At 38.4% G+C, this 24575-nt stretch overlaps 1 protein-coding gene across 4 annotated transcripts in view; it reads left to right on the top strand.

Moving 5' to 3' along the window:
- The window catches only part of SPATS2 (spermatogenesis associated serine rich 2), a 138950-nt gene that overhangs the window by 55155 nt on the left and 59220 nt on the right, over window positions 1–24575 (top strand). For 3 of the 4 annotated variants that reach the window (XM_036866745.1, XM_036866744.1, XM_036866743.1), the window contains one exon: window positions 9636–9906. The exons of the other annotated variant lie outside the window; for it this stretch is intronic. In XM_036866745.1, the coding sequence (XP_036722640.1) occupies window positions 9882–9906 (25 nt within the window). In that variant the 5' untranslated portion in view covers window positions 9636–9881. The remainder of the gene's footprint in view (window positions 1–9635; window positions 9907–24575) is intronic. 4 annotated transcript variants of the gene reach the window in all.

Genomic DNA, 24575 nt, shown 5'->3' on the forward strand with positions numbered 1-24575 from the left:
CCATCACTGTAGAGGTGAATGGTGGCTTGCGCAGGGAGACTGGCCAGCACCTTCTCCCTGGAACTCTGCAGATACTCTTTTTTTTTTTTTTTTTTTTTTTTTTCAAGTTACAATAACACTCCCTTTTGCTCTGGCTTTCTTTATTTTTTCTTTATTTGTTTATTTATTTATGGCTGTGTTGGGTCTTCGTTTCTGTGCGAGGGCTTTCTCTAGTTGCGGCAAGTGGGGGCCACTCTTCATCGCGGTGCACGGGCCTCTCACTATCGCGGCCTCTCTTGTTGCGGAGCACAGGCTCCAGATGCGCAGGCTCAGCAATTGTGGCTCACGGGCCTAGTTGCTCCGCGGCATGTGGGATCTTCCCAGACCAGGGCTCGAACCCGTGTCCCCTGCATTGGCAGGCGGATTCTCAACCACTGCGCCACCAGGGAAGCCCTGCAGATACTCTTGACGCTTAGAAAGAGGTAAATAAAGTCTTACAGGATGCTGAAACCCAAAGGCCCCCCCTTCGATCCAGAGGTTTGTTGGTCTCCTCCAGGCTCAAGCTTAACAGTATTTGATAAGCTCCCCTTCCTCTTACTGTTGTCATGATGGCCCAAGCACTGTGACATATCCCAAGATGGAAAGATGAGTCGGACACAGTACCCCAGTTCATGCATTTTAAGTCTCGCTTCCAGTTCTGGTGGGCTCAGTATCCATGGTGTTGGTCTCCATGACGTTTGGCTCTTGGGCCCTCGAGGTGGCGGTGGTCCCTGGGGACCGTCCCCAGGGCAGTGACAGACGAGTCGCTGCGCCTCCCGGGCTCTGGCCGCCATCTCAGGTCTCATGGCGCCCCTCCAGCGGCGCGCACGACCGGTGCGCCTTTAACCAGTCTGGCGAGGGCGCTCACCCTACTGTATTTGTTAGGGTGATCTGTGATCAGTGATTTTTGATGTTACGACTGTAATTGTTTTGGAGCGCCACAAACCACGCCCATATGGGAGGCAAATTTAATGGATAAATGTTGTGTGTGTTCTGATTGCTCCACCAACTGGCCATTCCCCTGTCTCTCCCTCTCTTCAGGCCTCCCTATTCCCTGAGACACAACAGTACTGAAATTATAGGCATACTCTGTTTTATTGTGTTCTACTTTATTACACTTCGCAGATAATTGCTTTTTTTTTTTTTTTTTTTTTACAAATTGAAGGTTTGTGGCAATCTTGCATTATCAGATGATGGTTAACATTCTTTTAGCAATAAAGTCTTTTTAAATTAAGGTATGTACTTTTTTTAGACATAATGCTATCGCACACTTAATAGACTATAGTGTAAACATAACTTTTATATGCACTGGGAAACCAAAAATATTTCTGTGACTTGCTTTATTGCGATGTTCACTTTATTGCGGTGGTCTGGAACTGAACCTGGAGTATCTCCAAGGTATGCCTGTACCTATGAAATCACAATATCCCACTTCCCTCTCCCTACAGCCTCTGGCATCCACCATTCTACTTTCTGTTTCTGTGAATTTCACTACTTTAGATACCTCATGTAAGTGGAATCTTACAATATTTTTCTTTTTTATGACTGAAACTTCATTTAGCATAATGTCCTCAGGGTTCATTTACATCGTGGCATGTATCAAGATTTCCTTCTTTTTAAAGGCCAAATAATATTCCATTGTATGTATATGCCACATTTTGTTTATCCAGTCATCCATCAATGGACATTTGGGTCGTTTCCACCTCTTGTCTATTATATTGATAGATAGTGCTATGGTGAACGTGGATGTGCAAATATTTCTTCGACATCCTGCTTTCATTTCTTTTGGATATATACCCAGAGGTGGGATTGCTGCATCTTATGGTAGTTCTATTTTTAAATTTTGAGGAAGCTTCATATTATTTTCTATAGTGGCTACACCATTTTATATTCCCACCAATAGTGCACAAGAGTTCCAATTTCTCCACATCCTCAGCAACACTTATTTTCTGGGTTTTGTGTGTGTGTGTGTGTGTTTGTGTTGTTGTTGGTTTTGGTAGCAGCCATCCTAATGGGTATGAGATGACATCTCATTGTGGTTTTGATTTGTGTTTCTCTAATGATGAGTGATGTTAAGCATCTTTTCATGTGTTTTTTGGCCATTTGCATATCTCCTTTGGAGAATGTCTGTTCAAGTTCTTTGCCCATTTTTAAGTTGGTCATTTATTTTTCTGTTGTTAAGTTGTAGGGGTTCTTTATATCTTCTGGATATTAACCTCTTATCAGATATATGATTTACAAATATTTTCTCCCATTCCATAGATTGCTTTTTCACTCTGTTGATTATTTCCTTTGATGTACAGAAGTTTTTAATGTTCACATGGTCCTGTTTGTCTATTTTTGCTTTTTTAACTGTGCTTTTGGTGTCATATTCAAGAAATCATTGCCAAATTCAACGTCATGAAGCTTTTCCTCTGTGTTTTCTTCTAGGAGTTTTAGATCTTATGTTTAGGTCTTTAATCCATTTTGAGCTGGCTTTTGTATATGGTGTAAGTGATGGGTCCAGCTTCATTCTTTTGCATGTAGATATCCAGTTTTCCAAACATCATTTGTTGGAGAGACTATTCTTTCCCCACTGAGTGGTCTTGGTGCCTTTGTTAAAAATTATTTGACCATACATGTGACAGTTTATTTCTGGGCTCTGTATTCTATTCCATTTATCTAAATGTCAGTCTTTATGCCAATACAATACTGGTGTTTTTTGTGGTTTTTTTGGCCGCATTGGATCTTCATTTGCTGCATGTGGGCTTTCTCTAGTTGCGGCGAGCGGGGGCTACTCTTTGTTGCGGCGCCCAGGCTTCTCATTGTGGTGGCTTCTCTTGCTGTGGAGCACGGGCTCTAGGCGCACGGGCTTCAGTAGTTGTGGCTCGCGGGCTTAGTTGCTCTGCGGCATGTGGGATCTTCCCGGACCAGGGATCGAACCTGTGTCCCCTGCATTGTTAGGCGGATTCTTAACCACTGTACCACCAGGTTAAGTCCCCACAGTCTACTTTAGATTAGTACTAGTTTAATTCTATAAATAGCTTGTCTTTCCCCCTCTTTTGTGCAGTTATTTTGTATATATTATCTATATTTGTTACAAACCCAACAATACAGTGTTGTTATTACTGCTTTATACAATCTTGTCTTTTAAATAATTTAAGAGAATAATTTTTTATTCTTTTTTTATTGGAGTATAATTGCTTTACAATATTGTGTTAGTTTATACTGTACAGCGAAGTGAATCAGCTATACATGTGTGTGTATATATATATATATATATATATATATATATATATATATATATATATATATATGCCCTCTTTGTTGGATTTCCTTCTCATTTAGGTCACCACAGAGCATTGAGTAGAGTTCCCTGTGCTGTACAGTAGGTTCTCATTACTTATCTATTTTATACATACTATCAATAGTCAGTCTCAATTTCCCAATTCATCCAACCCCCCGCCCCCACTTGCCCCTTGGTATCCATACGTTTGTTCTCTACGTCTGGGTCTCTGTTTCTGCTTTGTAATTAAGATCATCTATACCAATTTTTTTCAGATTCCACATATATGCGTTAATATACGATATTTGTTTTTCTCTTTCTTACTTCACTCTGCATGAGAGAATAAAATTTTTAAAACGCATTCTTTTATATTTACCCATATATTTACTTTTTCCAGTGCTCTTCATTTCTTTGTGTAGGTTCAAGTTACCAGCTGGTGTCAGTGGATTCTCTAAGTTATTGGGGATGTCTTTATTTCACCTTCATTTTTTTTTTTTTCACACACACACACACCGTATTTTATTTTTACAAGAGATAAATAGACTTCACCTTCATTTTTGAAAGACAGTTTAGCTCTCTGGATACAGAATTCTTGCTTGACAGTATTTCCTTTCAGCATTTTGAATATGTCATCTCGCTGCCTTCTAGCCTCCCTTGTTTCTGATGAGAAGTTAGCCACTAGTTATATCTTTGCTTCCCTGTAAATGATGGGTTGTTTTTTTTCTTACTACTCCCAAGATTTTCTGTTTGGGCTTTCATCAATTTTACTATATGTCTAGGTATGGATTTCTGTGTTTTTGTAGTTGTGGTTCATTGAGCTTTTTTTTTTTTTTTTTCATTGAGCTTCTTAATGTGTAGATTAATTTAAAAAATCAGTTTGTATTGTTTTTGGTCACTTTCTATCCTTTCTCTCCACTTCTTCTGGAACTCCTAATTCGTGTATGTTGGTACACTTGTTCCACAGGTCTTTAAGGCTCTGTTTTTCTTTATTCTTTTCTCTCTCTTCAGATTAGATAATTTCTATTGCTCTTTCTTCAGGTTTATTTTTTATTCTGCTCTAGTATTCAACTCTAGAGTTCCATTTGGCTCTTTTTTATGATTTCTGTCTTTTTGTTGAGATTTTCTGTTTGTTTAAGGCATTGTCATATAATTTTTTTAGTCTTTTAAAGCACTTTGAAGTCTGTGTTTGCTAAGTCTGGCATTGAGCCTACACAGGAATGTTTGCAATCACATGGGGTCTTTTTTCCCTTCTCAGTTTTGGTCACACTTTCTTGCATCTTTACATCTCATAAATTTTTGTTGAAACTGTGGACATTTTACATAATATGTTGTAGCAATTTTGGATTCTGATTTTTTTCCCTTTTGAGGGTTGTTGTTGCTTTGTTATTATTGTTGTTTTTTAAGTAACTTGCCTGGACTCAATCTGTAGAATCTTTCTCCTTGGTGTGTGACTGCTGATATCTGCTCAGTTTTGTTTTTGTTTTTTTAATTTCTATTTTAATTTTTAAGTTTGGCTTCCTGGAGTGACACCTGTGTCTGCATTGCTTAGTGGTCAGTTAATGATTGGTCAAAGATTGTGCTAAACACCTTGAGCCAGTAAGGCTTCCTCTCTCTCCTGATCTTTGTGTGTGTTGGGGAGGCTCCTTCAAAGTTCAGACAGTTTAAAAGTCTGCCCTAAATTTTACTTTCCACTGGGCCCTTTTGTGTCTTTTCTGCCTGTGTATGCAGGCTCCTGGTGGACCCTTTTCCAATCTCTCCAGTGCGGATGTGTAGAGCATTTATCAAGGTCCCTTAAGTTTCGTTTCCAGATTCCCTTTTTTAATTTCTGTCTAGTCTGCTGGTCCATTGCTTGCACTATGACAGCAACCTCAGGCTAGCTGAGCCCTTGGTCTTGCTTTTTCATTTGCCACCAAGAATGCAAACTCTTACTGACAATGCGGATAGGCATGGGGTTGTTCTGTGCTTTGCTTTAAATCAAGTCAGCCCTCTCTGTCAGTGAAGCTGCTGGTTTTCATGGCTTTCGCCACCTTGGTAGAACTACCTTTCCCACTGACCTCTGGGGATGGGAGTAGCTTTAGGCAATAATGCCACAGACTCTCTCTGTTCTTACCCTAAGTTCAGTAGTTTCTCATGAATAACCACAGAGAAGGGAACATTTGAGAAAAGACCTCAAGGAGGTGAGGAAGTATTCCATGTAGATATCTAGGGGAAGAACATTCCTGGCAGAGGCAACACCTTAAGGGCCTTAAGGTGAGAACATATCTTAAGTTATAAAAGGGACAGTAAGGAGGCCAGTGTGGCTGGTGTGGAGTACCTGAGAGGAAGAGTAGTAGGACGTGAGGTCAGAGAGATAAAGCAAGGATGGGGACAGAGTGTTAGAGCAGATAAGACCTTTTAGGCCACTCTAAGGGCTCTGGCTTTTACCTTGAATGAAATGGGGAGCTGCTGGAGGGCTTTGAACAGTGGAGTTGGGACATAATGTCTTATAATTTTAAAAGCAGCCATGTGAAATAGAAGCCAGAGAGTGGCAGAATAGAAGGCTTAGGATGCCAGTTAGGAGACTATTACAGTCTTGATTATAGCAATGCAGGTCAGAAATGATTGTGGCTTAGACAAGGGTGGTAGCAAGTGGAGAAGGTAAGAAGCGGTCCAGTTCTGGTGTATGCAAAAGGTAGAACAGATAGGATTTCTTCTGATGGATTGGCAGTGGGGAGTGAATGATACTGGTCCCTTGTTTTAAGGGAATTTTCCTGTATATTATCTGTGAATGTTTTTTCTGTTCCCTTTATTGAGTCCTATGTTTTTTGAGTCTGTTATATTTATTCTAATTATCCTTAGATTGGATCATTTTTATGTTCTAATATTATCTTCTAATTGCTTTAATATGTTTTTGTTTTTTTTTTAAATTCTGAAAGCCTTTCTCCACTCCATTCATTCTGTTTTCTCTGTATCTGTTCTTTTCCTTGCTGTTTCTGACATCTTATTGAATCTTTAATTGTGGTGTTTTGTTTTTCAGGTTTTCTTCAGTTTTGCAGACATCTTTCTTTTCATTCTATTTAATCTTATTCATTCTTTTTTTTTTTTAAATAAATTTATTTATTTATTTATTTTTGGCTGCATTGGGTCTTTGTTGCTGTGCGAGGGCTTTCTCTAGTTGCGGCAAGCGGGGGCTACTCTTCATTGCGGTGTGTGGGCTTCTCACTGTGGTGGCTTCTCTTGTTGCGGAGCACGGGCTCTAGGCACGCGTGCTTCAGTAGTTGTGGCACGCGGGCTCAGTAGTTGTGACTCGCGGGCTGTAGAGCACAGGCTCAGTAGTTGTGGTACGTGGGTTTAGTTGCTCCGCGGCATGTGGGGACTAGGGCTCGAACCTGTGTCCCCTGCATTGGCAGGCGGATTCTTAACCACTGCGCCACCAGGGAAGCCCCTATTCTTATTCATTCTTTCACTTATTTCCTAGCTCTTATTTTATTGTATCTAAATTCTTTTTTTTTAATTTATTTGTTTTATTTATTTATTTTTTTGGCCGCATTGAGTCTTCATTGCTGCGCGCGGGCTTTCTCTAGTTGCGGTGAGTGGGAGCTACTCTTCGTTGTGGTGCGTGGGCTTCTCATTGCAGTGGCTTCTCTTTTTGTGGAGCACGGGCTGTAGGCGTGCGGGCTTCAGCAGTTGTGGCATGAGGGCTCAGTAGTTGTGGCTCACGGGCTCTAGAGCGTGGGCTCAGTAGTTGTGGCGCACGGGCTTAGTTGCTCCGTGGCATGTGGGATCTTTGCAGACCAGGGCTCGAACCCATGTCCCCAGCATTGCCAGGCAGATTCTTAACCACTGCGCCACCAGGGAAGCCCTGTATCTAAATTCTTATTTGAAGTATTCAAATAAGTATTCAAGGGAGAATCTCTTTTGGTTTTGCGGGATTAGATTGTTTTCCAGGTTGGATTCTTCATCTGCTGCGTAGTAATTTCTTCTCTCTCATTGTCTTTCTCTTTTGTTATTGGAGATTTGATAGTTGCTGTGTCATTTTTATTGATCTTCTTTATGTTTTATGTGGAACAGTTCTGTTTATACCTTTTGTTTGACAGAGATTGTTGAAATATCCTTGATATGTTTCCCACCTAATTTGAGACCTATCCCCACCCAATCTTGCTTATCAACTATGGTTAGTGGTTGATTGTTGCTTTCATCCTTTTTTCAAGCTAAGGGCATGAAGGTAGAGAAGAGCTTGCCATTGAAGAGTTTAATCATTTTTGATGATTTGAATTCTGTTCTTTTTTCTAAAATCTCATAAAATGTTTTCTATCAGGCCTCCTTTATCCAGTGGTAAATTCCATGTATTAACATAAGCTTTGGCAGATTCTCCCAATGTGGCTTAATGCCCTGGAAGATGGCAAGCCCCAGAGGTTCAGCCTCCTTTTCCTGAGGTCCCATAGTGGTTTATAGAGTTTTGTGGGTTTTTTTCCACACTGTGCGGCTTGCAGGATCTCAATTCCCTGATCAGTGATTGAACCTGGGCCCATGACAGTGAAAGCGCAGAGTCCTAACCACTGGACCACCAGGGAATGCCCTAAGAGGCTCTTACTCTTGATGGATTTTTTTTTTTTAAACTTACCCATGACTATCCCTTTCATTCTCCTCCTTCCACATTGGAAAGTATTTCATATAAGGTCACTCTCATTTCCTTCTTGGGTTGCATTTTGTAAAATGTTTATCCTATCAGGTGTCCAGGTATAAGAGTTCTATGATCCTCCTCCTGCTTTCTTTACCCAGAAATCTTGGACATGTATTTTTATTTATTTATTTATTTATTTATTTATTATTTGGCTGCGTTGGGTCTTCGTTGCTGCACACAGGCTTTCTCTAGTTGCAGCAAGCGGGAGCTACTCTTGGTTGTGGTGCGTGGGCTTCTCACTGCGGTGGCTTCTCTTGTTGTGGAGCACGGGCTCTAGGCACGTGGGCTTCAGTAGTTGTGGCACACGGGCTTCAGTAGTTGTGGCACACAGGCTCAGTAGTTGTGGTTCGTGGGCTCTAGAGCGCAGGCTCTGTAGTTGTGGCGTGTGGACTTATTTGCTCAGTGGTATGTGGGATCTTCCCAGACCAGGGCTTGAACCCATGTCCCCTGCATTGGCAGGCGGATTCTTAACCACTGCCCCACCAGGGAAGTCCCTGGGCATGTATTTTTTAAATGTTCAGTAATATGGAAAAAAAAACATTTGTTATCTTTGCAACTTATAAAAGCTTTCTGTAGTATTGACTAATCCAAATTTTGATGTTTCAGTTTTCCTTATTAAGTTAAATTCCCCTTATCCTCTCCTCTCCCCACTCACCCCCTCCCCACCCTAAGTGTCTTGCAACTATATGTGAGCTGGGAAACCTGAGGAGCGGTTAGATAAAGGAAATTCTAGAAGAAGAGAAAAGACCCTTGATTTGGACAGGAAGAGCAGGTGGTAAGAGAGATCTTAGGGAATGATAAGAAGTAATTATTTTAGTCTGTGAAGCAGAGATGGGGATAAGATTTTTTTTTATATCTTATTGGAGTATAATTGCTTTACAATGTTGTGTTAGTTTCTTCTGCACAACAAAGTGAATCAGCTATAAGTATACATATATCCCCATGTCCCCTCCCTCTTGCATCTCCCTCCCACCATCCCTATCCCACCCCTCTAGGTGGTCACAAAGCATCGAGCTGATCTCCCTGTGCGATGCAGCAGCTTCCCACTAGCTATCCATTTTACATTTGGTAGTGTATTTATGTCAGTGCTACTCTCACACTTTGTCCCAGCTTCCCCTTCCCCCCTCCACGTCCTCAAGTCCATTCTCTACATCTGCATCTTTATTCCTGCCCTGCCACTAGGTTCATCAGTACCGTTTTTTTAGACTTCATATATGTGCATTAGCATACGGTATTTGTTTTTCTCTTTCTGACTTACTTCACTCTGTATGGCAGACTCTAGGTCCATCCACCTATTACGTTCCTTTTTATGGACATTTAGGTTGGGGATAAGATTTTGAGTTAGATACAAGCTAAGAAGAATAAGAAAACATGCTTTCTGAACTAAGAAGATGGTTTGATTCTAAGATTAAAGTTTCTTAAAGAGCAAAATATTGCCTTTTTTTTAAGGTTTACAGTGATTTCTTATTTTTTGAGAAACTTTTTTTTTAAATTGAAGTATAGTTGATTTAAAATGTTGTGTTAATTAAAATATTGCTTTTTACAACTGTATTCTTTCTAGAGTACTTTCTTTTAATAACTAGTTTCATTTAGAAAAAGTATAAAATAAAGCCTGTGGATATCTCTTAGAAATTTTGTACAACTGTTACTGTAATAGTGAATATGTGTGTGTGTGTGTTTTCCCCCCAGAATCTCCCTGGAAAAAGAGACATGAATGTCTGCAATGATATTTCCTGACAAGAAGTTGATACGAGAGAAGAAAAGGAGACCAACAGCTAGTGAACAGAATTTCGAATAACCAGGATTTTTATATTTATCACCTCCAACTACAGCCTTCTGTTGCCTGTTTTTAAATCAGAGATCACTACAATCAGAACCAAGACAAGGCAAAAGGATACTTTTCTTCTGTATTTTTTGAGATTAAAAAAACCTGAAATGTCCAGGAAACAAAACCAGAAGGGTAAGATTCCATGTGGGCATAAATTGTTAAAAGCATAGTTGTGGAGTAATGATCACCATTTCTATCTGTACATAGATTTGAGTGTTTTGAGTGATGTTATGCTTTTCCTCACCTAGTGCAGTACTACTGATAGTTATAACTTATCTTTCTGTCATGACTGCAATTAATTTTAGAAGAGTATGGAACATTCACAGCTTTATCTGTTGTGCCTTTAACTACCTAAGGATTTGTGGATATTAGATTATAGCTTTTTGTGTTACTAGTTTGGGAATTAATTCATATAACAGTTCCTTTTCTACTCTTATAAACTTATTAATATACTTTTAAGAAAGCCAAATGCATCTTGAAAGTGCACTTTTTGGAGAGTGAACATATGTTATAAGGGGTAGGAGATAACTTACTACAGGATATTTTATATCCTGTGAGTTGATGTTTCTTCGGAGGCAGGAAATGAAGCAAGAGTAATTGCTTCTAGTCATCGATTCCTTCTTTAGCTTTCCTTCCGGGATTATGACTCTAGCTTTTTGTATAAAGTAAAATATAAGTTGCAAAGAGTCGAGAAATATCAAGAGTAGTTATAAGGAGGAAGGGACAACAAAGACTATGAAGTCACTTTTTCAGCTTTCCAAGAATAGCTGCGAAAATGTAAAGGGATACATAGCACTAGAACTGTCACACATAACTGGAATATGTTTGTTAAAAGAATGACCATAGCTATCCTGGATTTTTTTCCCCTCACTCAATTTAATTTTCAATTTAAAGTCAATGTTTTTTAATTCAAAACAAAGCTGTGGACCCAGGTCTCACGTGTTAAATATGAAGGAAATGTTTAAAAAAAATTTTTTTTAATTGAGTATAGTTTATTTACAATGTTGTGTTAGTGTCAAGTGTACAGCAAAGTGATTCAGGTATATACAGACACATGCACACGCACACCCACTATTCTTTTCCATTAGGTTGTTATAAGATGTTGAGTATAGTTCCCTGTGCTATAATTAGGTCCTGTTGTTTACCTGTTTTATAGGTATAGTAGTGTGTATCTGTTAATCCCAAACTCCTAATTTATCTCTCCCCACCACTATCCCCTTTGGTAACCATAAGTTAGTTTTCTATGTATGTGAGTCTTTTTTGTTTTGTAAATAAGTTCATTGTATCATTTTTTTAGATTCTACATATAAGTGATATCATATGCTATTTGTCTTTCTCTGACTTACTTTACTTAGTATGATAATCTCTAGGTCCATCCATGTTGCTGCAAATGACATTATTTCATTCTTTTTTTATGGCTGAGTAGTATTCCATTGTGTGTGTGTGTGTGTGTGTGTGTGTGTGTGTGTGTGTGTATCACATCTTTTTTATCCATTCATCTGTTGATGGACATTTAGGTTGAAGGAAATGCTTTTAAACTTAATTTTGACTGGCCAAATCAAAAATCTCATTATAAGAAAACAATACACCAGAGCTGCTTGTGGTTTTGAAAGCTGTAGTTTCATTGTATAGAAAACCTGTATAAAGAAAATCTGAGATCTAAGGAATGGTTAGATTACTAAAGAAGCTGAACTCTTCTGTGGAGTGAGATTTATCAACTGAAAAGTTTTTAAAATTTCATCTAAAAAGTTTAGCATTTAATTTTTCCTAAAAAAGTTAACTTCAGATTGCTTTGACCTTTTAAAAACTATAGAGTCTTTGTTTATTTCATGCCTGTGTTGTTCCAGAGCTATAAAAAAGTATCATTGCTTTCTATAACTGCTATCCAGTTGCTGTAAAATGAATATAAATTTTAGATCACATCAAAGGCATTAAGTGCTAACAAATTTCGATTGAACATAGCCTAGATTTACACTTAGTTGAAACAAAAGAAAGCTTATATGTTGTTAGGACTTTCTCTGAAACAAATATATACATACATATAACTGATATTTGAACCCCCCAAAATACAAAATACTTATAAAATTCTATCTCATTTAATTCATTTATATATTTAAAATTTCATTGTTTTGGGTTTTATTAGTCCAAATAATTATACTGACTTTATCAGCTTAGTTAAAATACATTAAAAAGATAGATACTATGGTAGTTTCTGTTCTCTAGTGACAACTCATTTACTAAGTGTCATTTTGTAATGAGTTATGTTTTTATTCCACAGTAGACCATGTTTCCATATTTTCCTATATCAGTAGTACTGGTAAATTTCTTATTTAATGAAATATTTAGTGGAGTTAAACTTGTATGGCTTAAATTAAGGTCAATTTCAGCTGCAGCTATTGATTGCTCCAAGCCTTTTAGCCAACACCTAGCAGAAGTCAGTTAGATCAGTGCTTCTCAAAGTATGATCTGTGAACTAGAGAAATATTTTAAAATGGAGAGTGTTTAGAAAGTTTTTTTTTTTTTGATGTGGACCACTTTTTTTTTTTTTAATTTTTATTTATTTATTTATGGTTGTGTTGGGTCTTCGTTTCTGTGCGAGGGCTTTCTCTAGTTGCGGCAAGTGGGGGCCGCTCTTCATCGCGGTGCGCGGGCCTCTCACCATCGCGGCCTCTCTTGTTGCGGAGCACAGGCTCCAGACGCGCAGGCTCAGTAATTGTGGCTCACGGGCCCAGTTGCTCCGCAGCATGTGGGATCTTCCCAGACCAGGGCTCGAACCCATGTCCCCTGCATTGGCAGGCAGATTCTCAACCACTGCGCCACCAGGGAAGCCCCTTTTGATGTGGACCATTTTTAAAGTCTTTATTGAATTTATCACAATATTGCTTCTGTTTTATGTTTTGTTTTTTTGGCCACGAGGCATATGGGATCTTAGCTCCCCGACCAGGGATTGAACCAGCACCCCCTGTATTGGAAGGTGAAGTCCCAACCACTGGACCGCCAGGGAAGTCCCTAGAAACTCTTTTATAGTGATTTGACAGTGCTGTAACATCCAAACCCTTTCAAAACAGTTTTATTGAGTTATAATTTAATACTATAAAATTCATCGATTATAAATGGACAATGTTATTATTTTTAGTAAAAAAAATTTTTTTTGGCCTCGCCGCGAGGCTTACAGGATCTTAGTTCCCCGACCAGGGACTGAACCCAGGCCCTCGGCAGTGAAAGCACCGAGTCCTAACCACTGGACTGCCAGGGAATATCCTGTTTTTAGTAAATTTATGCAGTTGTGCAACCATCACCACAATCCTATTTTAAAACACCTTCCTCACCCCCAAAAGTTTACTCTTACCTGTTTACAATCAATTCCTGCTTTCAACCCCAGGCAAACACTGATATACTTTCTGTGTCTTTAGTTTTGCCTTTTCTAGAGATTTCATATAAACAGATTAATACAGTACGGTTTTGTGTCTGGTTTCTTTCACTTAGTGCAATGTTTTTGAGGTTCCTTAATGTTTTTTAATGTATCAGTAGCTTGCCCCTTTTTACTGCTGAGTAGCATTAAGGTATAAAAAGGAAAAACCCTGTTTCTTTTTACACTCTGCTACTCATGATGTTTGTGTGACCAGAAGTGTGGATGTTTTTCCCACATTGGCCAATTCTCTGATACCAGCTGGGTGTCCCTACAATCCAATTCAATTCTGACACTGTCTACTTGGAGTTAGTGTTAGATCCCACAGGTTAAGGGCTCAGTCCCTCAAGACTGCTCCCACTTCAGACACCAATCACGAGTAGTGGATTCCCAAGTTATCCACCCCTCTGTCCAACTTGGCTACAAACGGGTGGTTTCCACGACCCCCTCCTCAGGTTCAGTAATTTGCTATAATGCTCACAGAACTCAGGGAAACACTTACTACTTTTACTGGTTTATATACATAAAAGAGAAAGTGATAAAGAATACAGATGAACAGCCAGATGAAGAGGTATATAGGGTGAGGTCTGGAAGGGTCCCCAGTGCAGGAGCTTCTGTCTCCACGAAGTTGAGGTGTACTACCCTTCTAGCACATGGATGGGTTCATTAACCTGGAAGCTCTCTGAACCCCATACTTCAGAGATTTTTTTCAAGGTTTTATCACATAAATGTGATTGAGTATTATTAACTCATCTCTAACTCCTCTCTTTTCCCTTACCCAACGGATGGGGGTGGGGCTGAAAGTTCCAAGCCTTAATCATGGCTTGATCTTTCTGGTGACCATGCCCCCATCCTGAAGCTGTCCAGGAACCCACCAAGTTGCTTCATTCGAACTAAAGACGCTCCTATCACCCAGGAAATTTCAAGGCATTTATGATCTCTTAGGAACTGGAGTCAAATACCAAATATTAGAACAAAAGATGCTCCTAGCACCTTTATTGCTTAGGGAGTTACAAAGGTTTTAGGAGTACTAGCCAGGAGCTGGGGATGAAGACCAAAATATTTATTTCTTATTATACTACAGTATCACAGGTTATATCACATTTTGTTTCTCCATTTACCAGTTGATTATTCATTTGGATTATTTCCAGTCTTGACTATTATGAGTAATTATAAATCATGAACATTTGCTTACAAGTCTTTGTGTGGACATATGTTTTTGTTTCTCTTGGGGAAATACCTAGGAGCAGAATTGGTTAATTTTCAAAGAAATTGCCATGCCGGACTGTTTTCCAAAGTGGCTGACCATTTTATAATCCCACCAGCAATAAATGTTGGTTTTGGACGCTTCATATCCTTGCCAACACTTGGTATGGTGTCTTTTTTATTATAGCTATTTTACTAGGTGTGTACTGATATTTCATTGTGGTTTTGATTTGTACTTCCTTAATGACTAATAATGTTGACTATTTCTTCATGTGATTATTAGCCATTTGTGTATCTTTTTGGGTGAAATGTCTATTTAAATTCTTTATTCATTTTTACAAATTGGGTTGTAGGTCTTCTTCCCCCCCACAAATTTTTTTTAATTGAGGTATAGTTGATTTATAATATTATATAAATTTCAGGTGTACAGCATAGTGATTCACAATTTTTAAAGGTTATACTCCATTTATAGTTGTAAGACTTTTTTATTCTGAATATAAGTCCATTATCAGGTACATGATTTGCAAATATATTTATATATTTTCCCAGTCTGTGATTTGTTTTTTCATTTTCTTAATGGTGTCTTCCCACCGCTCCCACCCCCCGCCCCCGTACCATGCGGCTTGTGGGACCTTAGTTCCCCAACGAGGGATCGAACCCGGTCCCTCGACAGTGAAAGCGCAGAGTCCTAACTACCGGACCGCCAGGGAATTCCCAATGGTGTCTTTTTAAAAGTGAAAGTTTTAAATTTTGATAAAACCCAGTTTATCTTTTCTTAAACTATAGTATAATAAGTAAGGTGTAGGGTAAATCCTCCAACCTTTTTTCCCCCAAAGCTTTATTGGCTATCCTGGTTTCTTTATGTTTCCTTAGAAATTTAGAATCAGCTTGTCAATTCATACAAAAATATCTGCTTGGAATCTGATAGAGATTGCATTAATCAATAGATCAATTTGTGGAGAATTGTTATCTTAACAATAGTGAGTCTTTCAATTCATGAATGTAGCATATCTCTACATTTATTTAGATCTTACTTTCTCTCCGTAATGTTTTATAGATTTAAGCGCACAGACCTTGCAGTTCCTTTGTTGAGTTTATTCCTAAGTAATTTATTCTTTTTTTTTTTTTTTTTTGGTTGCACCAGGTCTTAGTTGCAGCAGGTAGGCTCCTTAGTTGCAGCTCACCAGCTCCTTAGTTGTGGCACACGAACTCTTAGTTGAGGCATGCATATGGGATCTAGTTCCCTGACTAGGGCTTGAACCCACGTCCCCTGAATTGGAAGTCGGATTCTTAACCACTGTGCCACCAGGGAAGTCCCAGTAATTTATTCTTTTTGATGCTGTTGTGAATGGGACATTTGATTTTTGTTGTTGTTAAACTCACTTATTAGTTCAAGTAGTTTTTAGTAGATAACTTAGATTTTAAATATATAATGCTATGTCCTCTGTAAATAAAGTTCGTTTTCCTCCTCTCTTCCATTCTAGATGACTGTAATTTCTTTTTTCTTGCCTTTTGCATGGGCTTGAACTTCCAGTACATTGTTGCAAAGAAGTGTGAGGGCAGGCATCTTTGCCTTGTTCTCACTCTTGAGGAGGAGCATTTAGTCTTTTACCATTAAGTATGATGTTACCTGTCGGTTTTTCCTAGATACCCTTTATCAGTTTGAAGAAGTTCCTCTCTCTTCTTACCTTGCACCTTGCTGAGTTTTTACATGAATGGGTATTGGGATTTTGTCAGATGTTTTTTTATGCATCTATTTCAGTGGTTCTCAAACAGGGATGATTTTGCTGCCTAGGGGATATTTGGCAATGTCTGGAGACATTTTTAGTGGTCACAGCTTGGGGCTAGGGTTCTATTGGCATCTAGTGGATTTAGGTCCAGGATGCTGTAAACATTCTGCACTACACAGGACAGCTCTACACAACAAAGATGTGCTTGGCTTTATTTAAAGTGTCAATGCTGCTGAAGTTGAGAAACTCTGATCTATTGTTATGATCATGCGTTTTTGCCCTTTATTTATATAGAGCATTATATTAATTAATTTTCATATGTTAAACCAATTCTGCATTCCTGGTATGAATCCCACTTGGTCATAGTATATATCTTTTTTTATGTTACTGGTTTCTGTTTGCTAATACTTTGTCATAGATTTCTACACCTGTATTCATGAGAGATATTAGTCTGTAGTTTTCCATTCTTGTGATGTGTTTGTCTAGTATATGATTCGTTCTAGAGAATATGCCATGTGTGCTTTAAAAGAATGTGTATTGATTTGTTGTTGGGTGGAGTGTTCTATCTATGTCAGTTAGGTTGGGTGATCATGATGTTCAAGTCATCTATACCCTTACTAATTTTCTGTTCAGTTGTTCTGTCATTTACTAAGAGAAAAGTATAGAAATCTTCAGCTGTAATTGTTGAATTGTGTATTGTTCCTTTCTATTCTGTCAGTTTTTAATTCACATATTTTAGGACTCTGTTATTAAGTGTATATAGATTAATAATTGTTATATTCTGCTGATGTATTGATTTTCTTATCATTACAAAATGTTCTTTTTTATCTCTAGTAATAGTTTTTATCTTTAAAGTTTTAGTTTTTCTGCTAGTAATATAGCTGTTCCAGCTCTCTTACAGTTACTGTTTGCAGGGAATATATTTTTCATCCTTTTACTTTCAATCTTTTTGTGTCTTGGAGTCTAAGGGGTGTCTCTTGTAGGCACCATATAGTTAGATCTTGCTCTTTATCTAGTTTAACAACTCTACCTTTTGATTATTTAGTCCTTCACATTTAAAGTATTTATCAGTATGATTGGGTTTATGCCTGCCATCTGTTGTTTTCTATATGTCTCATTTTTATTCCTTTGTTACTCCTTTATTTCCTTCCTTTGTGTTAAACATATTTTTTAGTGTGTTTTAATTCCTCTGATTTTTTTTTTTTTTTTTTTTTTTTTTTTTTTTTTTTGGCTGCGTTGGGTCTTCGTTGCTGCACGCGGGCTTTCTCTAGTTGCGGCGAGCAGGGGCTACTCTTCGTTGTGGTGCGCAGGCTTCTCATTGCAGAGGCTTCTCTTGTTGCAGAGCATGGGCTGTAGGTGCGCGGGTTTCAGTAGTTGCAGCACACAGGCTCGGTAGTTGTGGCCCACCAGCTCAATAGTTGTGGCTCACAGGCTCTAGAGCACAGGCTCAGTAGTTGTGGTGCACGGGCTTAGTTGCTCTGTAGCATGTGGGTTCTTCCCGGACCAGGGATTGAACCCGTGTCCCTTGCATTGGCTGGCGGATTCTTAACCACTGTACCACCAGGGAAGTCCCTCCTCTGATTTTTTTAAAGCTGTTTTAAAAATAGTTATTTTATTAGTGATTGCTCTAGGTTGCAATATGCACCTTTAACTTACCACAAGCTACTTCAGGCTAATACTGACTTAATTCTGGTAAAATATAGTAACTTTGTTCTAGTATAGCCTCATTGCCTCTCCTCCTGTTTTGTTTTGTTTTGTTTTATTCTTCTTTTTACAGGGTAATTTTATTTTATTTTGTTTTAAATTTTTATTGGAGTATAGTTGATTTACAATGTTAGTTTCAGGTATACAGCAAAGTGAATCAGTTATACATATACACTCTTTTTTTTTTTAAGAGATGTTACTCTTAATCTGAAAATAGTACTTCAAGACCAATAAGTACACGAATCATCTATTAAAAACATGGATAATATATTTAAAAAAGCAGTTCTCAGAAGATGAAAAGCAAATCATAAATAAACATATAACAAGCTAGTCGACCTCTTTTATACTCACAATAAGAAACTGCTTAGCCCATGGGCTTTGCAAATGTTAAATGATATAACCCAGAATTTGAGAGGATGTGAAGAAACAGACTGTCTTGTTTTTACTGGCTAGACTGTGAATTGATTACATCAGAAGAGTAGAAGCTTCCCGTGATCCTGAAAAGAGGCTTTTTAAAAAAATTGAGAGGATGTGAAGAAACAGACTGTCTTGTTCTTGCTGGCTAGACTGTGGATTGGTTACATCAGTAGAGTAGAAGCTTTCCATGATCCAGAAAAGAGGCTTTTTAAAAAATTAATCCTTCCCTACCAGATGAGGTAGGGAATCCTTCCCTATTCTACTGAATAATATATAAGCCCTAGTTTGTTGTCCAAACATTTATTTCTTTCTTATTTTTTTAAAAATGCAATGAAATAAATATGAGTTTCAAACAAGCCTGGGGAACTGGCTTCAAAACACATGCAAAGCCGTGCAAGAATCACAGCAACATTTATAATCAGTTGTTGCAGACATTACAACAAAAGCTGAGGCAAGACTCATCCTCAGAGGGCTGGAACCCAAGCCAGGCTTGTCACTTGTGACTTCCACCTTGGCCTGAGTGAAGATGTAGACACGTTGAGAATGAACAGAGTATTTTCAGTCAGAAAGACCTGAATTGGGGACCCATTTTCCCTCTCAATGGGAAATAATAATAGTTTCCTTTTTTAAAATTAATTAATTAATTAATTTGGTTGCACTGGGTCTTAGTTGCAGCAGGCAGGCTCCTTAGTTGCGGCAGGCATGCTCCTTAGTTGTGGTTCCAGGGCTCCTTAGTTGCAGCTCGCTGGCTCCTTTAGTTGCGGCACGTGGGCTCCTTAGTTGCGGCACGTGTAATAGTTTCTATTTCATAGCAGTGTTTGAAGTTCAAGAGATGACAGTGTACAGAAATAAGATATGCATATGTCATTTGTTTAAATATCATCTCATGAATAATACTATTTAACACAAAATATCTGGAGACACAGTTCTAAGGGTTTATGTATATTACCTTGTTTAATTCCTCACAAAAATACCCTCTAACGTAGTTACTTTTCTTATCTCTATTCTACAAATGAGGAAACTGAGGCACGGGGATACTAAATTATTTCCCCAAAGCCTCAGAGCTACTAAGGACCAAATCTGGAATTTGGTGCCAGACTGTGATTTGGTATCCTTAAACAGTCTGCTATATTGCTTCACTTGCCAGGCTTACAATAATAGCTTCATAAGCAGCTTAGCAAACTGCAGTTTCTCCTTCTGTTTTGCACTGTTATTTTCACATATATTATATCTATGTATGATATAACTATATATGATAATTATAACAATATCATGTTATTTATTGCTTTAAACAATCTTATACTTTTGGGAGAAATTTAGAGAAGAAAAGAGAGAAAAATATATACATAGTCTCTTTTTTTTTTAATTAATTAATTTATTTATTTATTTTTGCCTGTATTGGGTCTTCGTTGCAGCGTGCGGGCTTTCTCTAGTTGCGGCGAGCGGGGGCTACTCTTCATTGCGGTGTGCAGGCTTCTCATTGTGGTGGCTTCTCTTGTTGTGGAGCACGGGCTCTAGGCGCGGGAGCTTCAGTAGTTGAGGCACACGGGCTCAGTAGTTGTGGCTCACGGGCTCTAGAGCACAGGCTCAGTAGTTGCAGTGCACGGGCTTAGTTGCTCCATGGCATGTGGAATCTTCCTGGACCAGGGCTCGGATCCGTGTCCCCTGCATTGGCAGGCGGATTCTTAACCACTGCGCCACCAGGGAAGTCCCCATAATCTCTTATATTTACCCAAATATTTACCATTTTTAGTACCCTTAACTCCTTCCTCTGGACCTGAGTTCCTGTCTGGTTTTATTTCCTTTCAGCCTGAAGAATTTCCTTTAGTTTTTCTTGTAGGGCAGACCTGACAGGAATGGATTCTTTTAGCCTTTTGAAACTCTGGAATGTTTGTATTTTAACCTTCGTCTTTGAAGGATAGTTTTGCTGGATATAGACTTCTTCTTTGACATTTTTTTTTCTTTTAGCACTTAGAATATGCCATTCCACTGAATATGTCATATTATTCTTTGTTTGTGATGAGTCATTTTTCTACTGTTGCTGTTAAGATTTTCTCCTTGTCTTTAACAGTTTGACTGTCATACAGCTTGGTATGGCCCTTTTGGGAATTTCATCAAATGTTGGCCGTAATTTCATCAAAAAAAATTTTTTTTCTGCTCCTTTCACTCTCTCCTCTCCTGCTAGGAATCCTATTATATGTATAGTGGTAAGCTTGGTGTTATCCCACAGGTGACTGAGGCTCTGTTCATTTCTCTTGTTTTTTTTCTACTTTTCAGATTGTTTAATTTCTGTTGATTTCTTTTAAACTTCACTGATTCTTCTGCCATCTCAGATCTGCTATTAGGTCTATGTAGTAAGCTTTTCATTTGGGTATTGTATTTTCAGTTAGACTTTCTTTTTAGCTCCTTTTCATACTTTCTATTTCTCTATTGAGATTCTCTATTTGCTGAGTTGGTGTGACCATATTTTCCTTTAATTCTTTGAATATATTTATATTAACTGTTTTGAAGTCTTTGTTAAGTGCACCAACTGAGCCCTCTCAGAATAAGTTTCTATTGACAGGTGTTTGGGTTTTTTCCTGTATATGAGTGAATCTTTCTTTTCTTAAAGCTTTTTTAAAAAGTAGATAGTTTAGATAATATATAGTGTTAACTCTGGATTGGTATTAATTTTCTGAGGGTATTTAAAGAATTAGTCTGGACTTAAAACTGAAGAATCTACTTCCTCCATGTGTACAGCCACTAATATATCTGCACATTTTTAAATTCTAATTTTTATTTTTTAGCTTTGTTTTTTTAGGGGTTGTCCCTGTGTCTGCAATGTTTAGTGCGCAGCCAATGATTTGGACCAAGGTTGTGCTCAAACATCTCAAACCTATAGACTCTTATCCTCTGCTGATTGATCTATGTGGGTTGGGGAGCACATTCAAAATTCAGACAGTTCTCAATTTTGCTTTGACTTTTACTTTCCACTGGTCTCCCCTGTACATGTACAAAGTTTCTCATTTAGTTAGGGATGTGTAGAAAGTTTATCTAGCTTTTCTTTTTTCCGTTTTTTTTTTTTTTTTTTTTTGGCTGCACCATGTGGCTTGCAGGATATCAGGTCCCCAACCAGGGATGGAACTTAGGCCCTCTGTAGTGAAAGCATGGAGTCCTAACCACTGGACCGGCAGGGAATTCCCAATCTAGCTTTTCTATGGCTCTTTCATTTCCAGGATTTCCCTGTTAAATTTCCCATTTGTTTACCACTCAGTCAACCAAGACTCCAGCTTCAGAGTAGCAAAGCAGCAAGTTTTTCTATTCATTTCCTACTGAGTTCTGCCCTTGAGCTGATGGAGCTGTGAGGTTTTGCCCTCCTCTCCAGATCAAGGTAGCTTTCTTTGGCAGTAAAGCTGCTGATTTTCATGGTTTGCCCTGCCCTGATAAAGCTATTGTTCCCCAGGGAGCTGGAGATAGGAGAATGGGAGCAGTCCTAGGCAAGAAGGGTACAGACTCCACTGTTTTGACATAAGGCCCTAGCAGGTTCTCAGTAATTTGTTGTGTGCCTTTGGTTGATTTCCATAGCCCTGAAATGGCTGTTTTTGGCAGTTTTGTTCAGTTTAATACTTGCGTTTTAAGGAGAGGACTTGCTGCACCCCTCATGCCATCCTAGCCCTTCAGCCCGGTTTTATTGTATTTTATAAAAGCATTGGTCCTCAAAGGATTAGAAATTAAAACAACAACTAGTTCTTTATCATAGATTGTTTGACTAGCACTGAGTTAAGTAGTGGCAACAGAGAGTGGGCCTTTAGACCTTAAATGGTCTACTGGTTCATGTGGCTTACTAGTTAACTAGGTAAAAAATGTTTCTGCCAGAAATCTCCTGTGGGCCTTACCCTTGGTTTATGTATACTGTTTGTTGGACACCTAAATGTCGAAAATCACGAGATAAACAAAAGAACCTGTGAGTAGAACCCAAGGCAAATATTTGAGAACCTATCAGGTTTATAATGTGAATTTATAGTGGAATAGATATACATAACTTTTTACCTTTTCCTGACTGATCTCTGAATCCAGCACTGGATTATAGAAAGCCAACTCTAGGGGTAACCCAAGGTTGGGAATATAGGCTTAGTTGTGATTCCCACAGGTTACTAGTGTATCTTATATTATTCCTAATTGGCCTTTAGAGACTAGAGAAGGGTGAGACCAAACGTTGTAATTTTTTAATATTTAAGAGTACTGATTTTGTCAGATAATTTTGTCTCTCAAACTTAACCATGTATCAGAATCATCCTGGATATGGGAAAAAAAAAATTCTGAATCACTGTCTCTGGGGGTGGTATATTAGACTCTTTCTAACAGTCAGGTTTGCTAATATTGTTCTAGACGTAAAAACTGTTTGCCTATCAGTGTCTAACTATATCAAGTTACAATGATAAGAGCAAGTTCATAAGTAGTTTTTTTGTCGACTTCATCTTGCATTTAAATTTGGTTCTCTCTCTTCCTCTTTTCTCCTTTGTAAAACTATTCAGCTATAAAATACCTCCACATTTGATATTTAAACCTCCGAAACACTAAAACAGCTCACTCAAATTTTGTAGTTGATCATGAATGACCATTTCTTTATCCTGTGGTACCATGCTATCACTTAATTCCTTTGGTACTTTTCGTCTTATACAGAGCTACCTATATGTTTCTCTCTTCCCTTCCCTTCCTCAACTTTTTTTACCTTGTAAAACTGAAATTCTGTACCCACTGAACAGTAACTCCCTATTCTCCCTTCCCCCAGCCCGTGACAGCCACCATCCTACTTTCTGTCTCTGTGAATTTGACTGCTGTTGATAACTCATATAAAAGTGGCAGTCCCTTGGGTGAAGCAAAGAGAATAGAGCAGCTGAGAAGCTGAATGCTGACAAATCCTGGAACCAAGTGGACTGCAGTTGATATAGAAGGTCTTCTGGGGTGTGAGGGGGCACTTGTGATCCCCTTTGCTCTGGGATAGGTTTGAGGTAATGTAGGTGCCTTGGTACAAGCAAACAAATTCTCTCTGGAAGAAGGTAACCTCACAAATTACTTTTACCATAAATTTTAAAAAGAGTGTTTAGTACACAATAAAAAATAATTAGAAACATGAGGCAGGGCTTCCCTGGTGGCGCAGTGGTTGAGAATCTGCCTGCCAATGCAGGGGACACGGGTTCGAGCCCTGGTCTGGGAAGATCCCACATGCCGCGGAGCAACTGGGCCCGTGAGCCACAACTACTGAGCCTGCGCGTCTGGAGCCTGTGCTCCGCAACAAGAGAGGCCGCGATAGTGAGAGGCCCGCGCACCGCGATGAAGAGTGGCCCCCACTTGCCGCAACAAGAGAAGGCCCTCGCACAGAAACGAAGACCCAACACAGTTATAAATAAATTAATTAATTAATTAATTTAAAAAAAAAAAAAAGAAACATGAGGCAATGAAACAATAACAATATGGAACAAGAAACAATAGAAATAGAAATGATACACAGGAGACCCAAATATTGGAATTATCGAAAACAGACTTAAAATAACTATTCTTAAAAGGTTCAATGAAATAAAGACAACTTGGAGAAATTCAACAGAGAACTGGAAATCTTGAAAATCCTACAGTCTTGCAAGGATCACATGAGCTAAGTTCTCAACAGAAACAACAGAAGCCAGTAGACAGTGGAATGATATCTTTAAAGGGCTGAGTAAAAATAGCTGCCAGTCTACAGTTCTATACACATCATCTACAGTGAAAATATCCTTCTGGAATAAAGAGGAAATAAATGGTTTGAACAACAACAAAACACCAAAAATGAACCAAAATAGAAATCATCACTATCAGAACTCCATTGAAAAAAGTACTAAAGGTATTCTGAATACAGAAGAAAGACTACCCAGTTGGAAGGTTGGAGATGCAAGAAGGCATGAACAGCAATGAAAACCACAAATTTGTGGGCAAATCTAAATGAATATTGATTGTATAAAACAATAAGAATGTTTTATTAAGATTTAAAAATATATAAAGAATAATACAAAATCGATGGCCCATAAGTTTGGAGGGGCATAAGCTTTCTTGCTTTGTCAAGGAAGAGGGTAAAGCTACCAATTAATATCAGAAGTTTCAAGTCAATAATAGATGTTATAATCTCCAGGGAAACTATTAAATTGAAAGTATAGTTACTACATGCTACAACACAGATGTACTTTGAAGATATTATGCTAAGTGAAATAAGCCCATCACAAAAATATAAATACTGTCTGATTCCACCTGTATGAGGTATCTAGATTAGTAAAATTCAGAAAAACAGCAAGAAGAACGATGGTTGCCAGAGGCTGGGGGATATG

Source organism: Balaenoptera musculus, chromosome 10, assembly GCF_009873245.2.
Source record: "Balaenoptera musculus isolate JJ_BM4_2016_0621 chromosome 10, mBalMus1.pri.v3, whole genome shotgun sequence".
Lineage (NCBI taxonomy): Eukaryota > Metazoa > Chordata > Mammalia > Artiodactyla > Balaenopteridae > Balaenoptera > Balaenoptera musculus.